General features: G+C 54.7%; 1 protein-coding gene across 1 annotated transcript in view; it reads right to left on the bottom strand.

Annotated features, from left to right (window-relative positions):
• The window catches only part of LOC108509668 (keratin, type II cytoskeletal-like), a 12,553-nt gene extending 10,469 nt beyond the window's left edge, over positions 1-2,084 (bottom strand). Inside the window, exon 1 of the mRNA XM_017839207.1 lies at positions 1,626-2,084. Within this exon, the coding sequence (XP_017694696.1) occupies positions 1,626-2,084 (459 nt within the window). The remainder of the gene's footprint in view (positions 1-1,625) is intronic.
• Positions 2,085-8,489: the final 6,405 nt, after the last annotated feature.

Below are 8,489 nucleotides of genomic sequence, written 5' to 3'. Positions count from 1 at the left end.
AGGAATCTGAATGTTGGGTCTAAATTATTTAGAAATTAATGCCATATTTAAATTATTTAGAAATCAAAAAGTCCCGCGTCCACATTATTTAGAGATCTAAAAGCCCCATGCCTAAATCTGCTTTTCTCACCAATTTTTAGGGAAAAAAAATCTCCTCTGGATGGTGCCTGTGATGTGTTTTAGGATGAGATTGAGCCCCCAGAGGGTGAAACCTCTTTGTTGTTTCTCCGAAGGGATCCTCGGGCGACAGCTCAGATTCGTCGTCTGACATTTTCGTGTCCAGGTCAAGATCAACCTCCTTTGCCTTCAGGGGTGGTTTTGGAACGTTTGAAGGCAAAGAGGGGAGGGAATTATTGGAGTTTTGGGACAAAAATTTGAATTGCGGGACGGAAAGATGAGCCTGTGGGGGCTGTGAGTTCCACCTGAGCTGCAGAGAGAAATCCAGCCTTGGACCGAGGGCATCCAAGAGGAAACTCCTGCAGGAAGGTCCATGTCCCAAACACCACCCAACTCTGGAACCAGCACCCAAAACGAGCCCTTCCCCGGGTCTGAAGATCCCAGTCGGGACCAACACGCTCCCAAAATTATCATTGACTCGCAAAAACGGTCAAAATTATCTTAAAAGACCCAGCTCGGTGATTCAGGGCGGAACTGGACCAGGGTTTGGAGGAGGTTGGTTGACTCGTGTCATGAGTGGGGTCGGCTCGTGACATGAGCTGGGCTTTGAGGAGTTTAATTGACTTATAACGTGAGCTGGGCTTTGGAGGAGTTTGGTTGACTTATGACATGAGCTGGGCTTTGGAGGGGGTTGATTGACTCGTGTCATAAGCTGGGTTTTGGAGGGGATTCACTGATTCGTAGCATGAGCTGGGTTTTGGAGGGGGTTCTTTGGCTCATGGCATGAGCTGGGATTAACTCGTTTCATGAGCTGGGTTTTGGAGGAGTTTGACTGACTCGTGTCATGAGCTGGGTTTTGGAGGGGGTTCTTTGGCTCGTGGCACAAGCTGGGATTAACTCATGTCATGAGCTGGGCTTTGGAGGAGTTTAACTTATGACATGAGCTGGGCTTTGGAGTGGATTGATTGACTCATAGCATGAGCTGGGTTTTGGAGGGGGTTCTTTGGCTCGTGGCACAAACTGGGATTAACTCATGTCATGAGCTGGGTTTTGGATTCACTGACTCGTGTCATAAACTGGGTTTTGGAGGGAGATCTTTGGCTCGGGGCACGAGCTGGGTTTTGGAGTCGGTTGACTGACTCGTAGCACAAGCTGGGTTTTGGAGGGGGTTCTTTGGCTCGGGGCACAAGCTGGGATTAACTCACTTCACGAGCTGGGTTTTGGAGGAGTTTGACTGACTAGTGTCATAAGCTGGGTTTTGGAGGGGGTTCTTTGGCTCGTGAGACAAGCTGGGATTAACTCGCTTCACAAGCTGGGTTTTGGAGGGAGTTCACTGACTGATAGCACGAGCTGGGTTTTGGAGGGCATTGGTTGGGGTTGGTTTTTCTCCTAGAAAAGCAGTCCCGGAGCAGGTCTGGACTATTTCCAAACCCACCGGAGAGCTCCCTAAGCCAGCAAACCCAACCCCCTTAGGCACGAGAGCCCCACAAACCAGCCCGAGCTCTCACCTTGTCGATGAAACAGGCGAACTGGGTGTTGAGGCTCTTGATCTGCTCCTTCTCCTGGCAGCGGATCTCGTGCTCCAGCGGGTCCACGCCCACGCACAGGGGCTTCAGCAGCCTCTCGTCGATGCAGATGCCCTGGATGCCGTCGGCCTTGCGCTCGGGGTACCCCCGCACCAGGCTGTACCCGCGGGGGCCGCACAGCCCCGCTCGCCCGGCGCCGGCGCTCCCGTACCCCGCGGGCCCGAACGCCAGCTCCCCGAAGCAGCCGGTGCCGCAGCCGTTGACGTAGGAGATCCTCCTGCTGCCCCCCAGGTTGCAGACGCTCCTGCTGCTGTAGGCCCCGGCCCCGCAGCGGGCGGGCGCGCAGGACGAGGCGGCGAAGCTGCGGCCGCAGATCTCCGAGGCCGAGCTGAAGCCTCGTCGGCCCAGCACGGACCTCACCGTGGGCGCCTGCCGGCTCATCGTGGCTCCTTCGGGCTTTTCGGGGCGGCTCCGGGTGCGGCAAGAGGAGCGGAGATCCGGCTGGAGCGACGCAGGGGCGCTGCCCCTTATATATCCTTCGGGAAGCCCGGCCTTGATAGGATCAGGGCGGTAATTGAGGCGCTCAAGGGTTTGGTTTGCCCGGCGGCAACGAATGCTCCTCAAAATGCAAACCAGCCCGGCAAATAGTAACTACTGAGGAAATAAAAAGGGATCTAAAAGTGCTCTGTTTGCAAGTCGCCCTCGAATACATTAGGGTTGGAAGCGCTCCCCGAAGTTAACGCTAATTATAGTTTAGGGCAGGTTTTTGAAGGGACTCTTTGTGATTTGTTTGCGCCGTGTCGTTTGGGGTTTTGTGTCTCATGGGCCCGTGTGTGTGTGTGTGTCTGGTGTGTGATGGGGTGTTTTGCAGACTTGCACTTTGTGGGGGTAATTTCACAATCTTTGGGTGCGGAAAAAAGGGACTCAAAGGAGAAATAAAAGAAGAAAGTCAGCCTTGGAAAAACACCGTGGAAGTCGTGCCAGGATGGATCATTTCTGCACCTGAAACACCAGTAAATTCGCAGGGTTTAAGGTCTGGATTATTATGTGAGGACTCAAAATGTCCCCCAAAAGCAATCTCAGAATTCTGGGGACGTGCAGAGTCCTGGACATTCCTGTGTGAAATCCCCAGGATTTCACACTGACCTCTTCCCACCACGAAATCCCAGTGAGGCAGAGCGGGTTCCACCCGGAATCTGTGGCGTGTGTCAGTTTGCTCACAGATTTGTGTTCTGTGCCGTCAGTGGCAGCTTTTCCTTGGGTAACTCTGCGAATTCTTACCTGTCACGTTAAACCTTCGGCCCCCGCTCCTTTGGAGCCCCTGCCAGGGCTGGGTGTCAGAGCCCTTTGGGATTCACCTCCCGGTTGCCTCTACAGGGAACAAAAAAGGAACAATGGCCCGTTCCAGCCTGGTGAGATCCACCTCACTCCCGGAGTGACTTTGCCAGACACGTCCTTGACACCCCAACCAGAGACACCTTGGAGGGAAAGAGCCCCCAGGCCCTGCCCCGGGGGGACTGGGGTGATTCACCCTCCACAGGGGAATGGGGGAGGCCTTAATGGGTGGGTTGGGCTGGACACCAGGCCTGGCTTTGACTCACCCCTGGCAGATGAATCCCTCTCTCTCCTAATCACCAGCCCAAGGAGGTGAAGGAGGCAACGTCTCCGGGCCTTCTCCAAACTGGGAAGTCAAAACAAAAGGGCTCTTTCAGCTCTTTGGGGACCAAGTGTTTGGGAGAAAAAGAGACATTATGGTGCAAACAACTGAACGCCCTCGAGTCCTTCCTTGCCCGGAGGAGCCTCCGTGTCACACAACGGGATGGCAGCTGGAGAGACCCAGTGCTGGGCTCCCTCGTCCTCTTTAACCCCCTCCCAGAGCATTTCCCCAGGGTTGGGACCATAAATCCATCCCAAACCTCCCCAAAACACGCAGCTTTCTAAGACCAAGTTCCTAAAAAGACAACATGAGCGGTGAAACCCCGGGACGTGACGGCGGCCCCGGGATCCCCAAAGCCATTAATTGGCCCTGTAATTGCAAGCCCTGGGAGTCTGAGGGGCCGGTGGTATAAATTAGGGGTGTAAAGTGCTGCTCCTGCCCTCTGCAGATGGGGTAATTCCAGATATTTACGCTGTGACGTCCAGATTACACCTTTGTTCGCGGTGTTTTGGTATCAGTTTAAACAAACATCGGAGGCTCCAAGCTGTGCTTTGGAACTTCCCCGGCCCTCGAGGTTTCCAAACAGAGGCTTATCAGGAGCAAAATGCAGATTTGGCAGCGATGAAGGGCACAAAAGGCGCTTGTTGGGAGCCTCGCAGAGGAAACCTGTGCCCAGACCGGAGAGGTGCCCCTGCTCCCTCCCTGCGCCCCATTATCCCCGTCGGATGTGTGGGAGACACCTGGAATGCAGCACAGGCTGCAATTAAACGTCTGTGAACCAGCTGTGCTGCACCAGCCCCAGTTCCCAAGCTCGCCTGAGCTGCTGGTTTCCTGAGAGGGCAGAGATTTTGGGGTCGGAATCACAGAATATTCCGAGCTGGGAGGGACCCACGAGGACCATCGAGCCCAGATTTGGGGGGCAGGTTGCTCGGTGCTGGGTAACACTTGTGTGTTGGCCAAGTTCCTGTTGTGTCCCCTGGATCCCAGCGGGAAGGCAGCTGCCTTTAAGGGCTCTTAGGTCTCTCCGTGAGACCTCAAGAATCAACAATTTATCGTTGCCAGAGCGGAACGTGGGAAGGGGGAGAGAACTCTGGAGCAAAAACTGCATCTTTTCGACTCAAAAAAAAAAAAAAAAAGAGGAGAGGAAGGAGAGAGGAAGCCAAAAAGGAAAACACTTCGATGAGGGGGGTGGGTGAGTCATTTTGACGACTTGCAATCGCTGCCTTTGTCAGCGTTTTGCTCCCTGAGCTCTGCCCGGCAGGGAACTCATCAGGGGAACGTCCAACTTCACTCATTTGCTTGTTGCCTCTGGAGGTGGATCCGGCCCGGCTCCCAGAAGGTGTTTTATGTGATAGCCTCAAAGGGCCCTGTCGGGCTCTGTAATTACCCAGAGCCTCCCAAAAACTCGCCCCATTCAGGTCGGGCGATGGCAGGAGCCTCCCTGTGCCAACCCCGTTTGATCCCGGGGAGGTTGGGGCAGAACTGGGGGGTTTGTGCAGCTTCTTGGGCTCTGCAGACTCTTGTCCAAGTCATTCATGAGGTATTAAAGGATTAATTGGATGAGTGAAACCCCTCATGTCCCTAAGCCAAAGTCATCCGAGGGAATTCCATCAGCTCCTGTGCTTTTACCTCTCATTGACCCGCCCCTGCTCCAGGTCAGGGTCAGGATTCTCAAAGGATGCTCCTCATCAAACCCATCAAACCCTGGGTCTGGGCGCCCCTTCCTCCTTCCTTCAGCCCCCAAACCAGCCACAGATCCCCATTCCCTCTCCGAGCCTCCCTCCCTCGGTGGCCCATGGGCCGAGATCGGCATCTCCAGACGGTGACTCATCCCTGCCGGAGCAGCCGAGCGGGAGGAATCCACCTCTGCAGGTCCTTCCCCGTGTGATCCCCGGGGACCAGAGCCCGTCTAGACACCCAGACACCGGCCCGGCGCCCCGCCTGGGCTGCTCCAAGGGAGCTGGAATTAGTCCCCCCCTCTGGGCACCGAATTTCCTCGGCCCCTTTGAAGTCCTAAGGAGGGCAGGGAGCGCTCCCGGATCCGCTCGGTGCCACATCGGCCCGGCCCCGGCACGGCCGAGGCTCCCGGCACGGCACAGCCCTGGTTTGATCTTCCCCAGATCCTCGGGAACGAGTGTGGGATGGGTGGGAATCCTGCTGTGTTATCCCACTGCCCCGAACAGCAAAAAAAGGGCGAAAAGGGGGGGAAAATATTCTGTCTTTTACGAGGTCACAGCAACGCCCCTGGAAATCCACGGGATCGCTGATCCCTTCCAGGCAAAGCTGTTTTCCAGCTGGAGAATCCCAGGATATGTCGAGTTGGAAGGGACACAGGGATAATCCTGGCCCTGCACGGGACCATCCCCAAGAGATTCCCTGAGCCATCCCAAGGCAGGAATTGCCCACGGAAGGAGGGTCAGGTCCTCCTGGGAAGGGCAATGAGCCAGAGGGAGGAAAATCCCTTCTGTGGTGCCAAACGCAGTGTTTGGTTTGGTTGGTGCTGCTGAACCTGTGAGGGTGTTCAGAGGTTTGTTAAATCAACTCATCCCACCTTGAAAGGGTGACTGGGGCAGTTTGGAGGCGAGAAAACCACTTTTAGTCCGTGTCACTGCCCCGGTTTGTTCTCCTCTGGCATGAAAAGTGAGAGGATCGATGGGAACACGATCAGCCTCGGGAGATAAACCCCCTCCTGATGGATATTTATGCCTCTTTGATTGCTCTTTTCTTGGCAGACCTTTCTTGTGGTTTCCTTCCTTAGAGATGGAGCCTGATGGATTTTGTGCCTCTCCCGTTTGGTTGGGAAAGGAGTTCTTATCGCAGGAGGACGCGGGGGGGGGGAGAGGAAGCTCTTCCAGCTCCGAGTCCTGATAATTTCAGGGAGGAAAGACCTTCCCCCTGGATTCCCCCTCTGGTAAAACCCGGATCTGCCCAGCTTGAGGCTCCTTCCTTTGTTCTGCCCTTTCATCAGTTTGATCACAAAACACTTCAGTGCTTTCTCAGATTGATTTTATGTTGATTTATGGTCCCGATTTCGGGCTTCTCTCCATTTTTTTTTTTTTTTTAAAATCTGCTCGAACGCACAATAAAAATAAAACCCCTTTGATCTCTTTTGAGAGCCTGAACTGGAGCTGTAGGACCTCAACGACGATGCTGAAAAACCAACCGAGCCCATTCCCGAGGTTTTTTTTTCCCCATAATGACCCTTTTCCAGCAGATTTGGAAGAGAAGTAGGACGTGTTTTGTCGTCACAAGTCCGTGGCAGACGCGCCGTGAAAATGCAAAGGGACTGAGACGATTCTGCTCCGGCTCTTCAAACGCCCATGGAATTTTGGGCAGGAGCCAAACTGGGTGCAAATCAGCCCAAATGAGTTGCTTTAAGAGGTAAATTCCGTAATTTACACCAGGCAAAGACTGGGATCTGCGTCCTCCCATCCCTGGAAGTGCCCCGGGCCAGGTTGGAGCCGCCTGGGACAGTGGAAGGTGGGACTGGATGGTCTTCGAGGTTCCTCCCATCCCAACACGATTCCGTGGCACTCTCCAGGCAGCTCTACTTAAAATTATTAAGATTTCTAATCCTTTCCAATTAAGGGGCAATTTCTGCATTTTTGATGAAGACCAACAATTAACAGGTGACATATTTTTAACATCCATCTCTTTTATTGGAAAAGGGACAGAGAGTTTAAAGATTGGGAGTCATCCCAGGAAAAAAGTGAGGGTTTGGTGGAACTTCTGTGTGTCCAGACACCGAGCAGGAGCTGAGAGGAGCAGGAGTGGAGTAATTACTCTTGGCTGACTCCAGAAGGGGAAACTGGGGGTGAAGATTTCCTTTATGACTTCCCTGCCCTGCACGGGGAGGATCAAACCGAGCCCTTCCCTCCTCCCCGTGTCTCCACCGCGGCTCCACCCTGACCCTCCACCCTCCTCCCTGACCCTCCGTCAGGGCTTTGATGGGACCCACGGGGCTCCTTTCCAGAAACACTTCCCAGGGAGAAGGGCCTGGATTCCATCTCCCGGCCCGGGGATGGCGAAGGTTCCACCGGGAGAACTGGAAAGGGCGGGTGGGAAGCGGGACGGCAGCAGTGCCCCCACACGAGCCCCGGCCCTTCAAAGGAAGAGCGGAAATCAAAAGGATTTGGGTTTTTTTTTTTTTTTCATGTTCCCAGAGTGCCCTTTTGATGTGATCCCGGGGGTGGGGTTGCTCTGATGTGGTTTCCCGATGCTGATCCGCCCCTTCCTCCTGCGTGAGGTGGAGCTGAGGGTATTTTTAGCACCAAAAGCGTGGCAGGACTTTCATTTTCCCGCCTTAGCCCTCGAATCCTGGTTGTCCCGCGGGTGAAGTTCAGCTCCAGGTGTTCCTGGGACCTGGAGATCCAGCTGGAATCCTCCCCCCTGGCTGAGTTCCCGGTGCTCTTTGCAGCTCCAAAGCTCTTCCCACACCCCTCCAAGCCCCCCAGTGCCAGGAGAGGCTGAGTCCTCACCCCCCCATCCCCAAATCCCATCCTGGGGACGCAGGCGGGAGCAGCGGGGATGGAATTCCTGCCCGGGGAGGGGAATCCCCCGTGGGGTTGGGATGCAGTGCTGCAGCAGGACCTGCATCTTCTGGGCAGCTCCAGAGGGGATGGGAATCACTGCTCTGGGAAAACAAAATGGGAGTCACTCATGGGGAGGATGCAGCCTTCCTCCTCCTCTTCCTCCTCCTTCTCTTTCTTTTTCTCCTCCTCTTCCTCCTCCTCCCCCTTTCTCCTCTTCCTCTTCCACCTCCTCCTCCTCTTCCTTCTCATCTTTGTCCTTGTCCTTGTCCTCCTTCTTCTCCTTCTCCTCCTCCTTCTTCTCTTTCTCCTTCTCTTCCTCCTCCTTCTCTTTTTCCTCCGCTTCCTCTTCCTCCCCCTCTTCCTTCTCCTCATCTTTGTCCTTGTCCTTATCCTTGTCCTCCTCATCATCATCATCTTTGTCCTCCTCCTCCTCCTCCTCCTCCTCCTCCTCCTCTCCAGAGCGAGGTGGTTTATAAGGAACCAGCAAACCCTGAGCTCACTCACACGCTGTCCTGGGGCTCCCGAGGCCAATCCCGAGGGAGGAGAAGAAGGTCACCAGGTCAATCCAGGATTTGAGGAGCCTTTCTGGCCTTTTCCACCCTCTTTGTCCTCATGGAGGAGCCCCAAGGACCAAAGGCTGTGTGTGTGTGTGTGTGT

This window comes from Lepidothrix coronata, unplaced genomic scaffold, assembly GCF_001604755.1.
Source record: "Lepidothrix coronata isolate B3197 unplaced genomic scaffold, Lepidothrix_coronata-1.0 Scaffold386, whole genome shotgun sequence".
NCBI classification, from domain to species: domain Eukaryota; kingdom Metazoa; phylum Chordata; class Aves; order Passeriformes; family Pipridae; genus Lepidothrix; species Lepidothrix coronata.
Note: the sequence above shows the minus strand (reverse complement) of the source record. Positions and strands in the feature narration are given on the sequence as shown.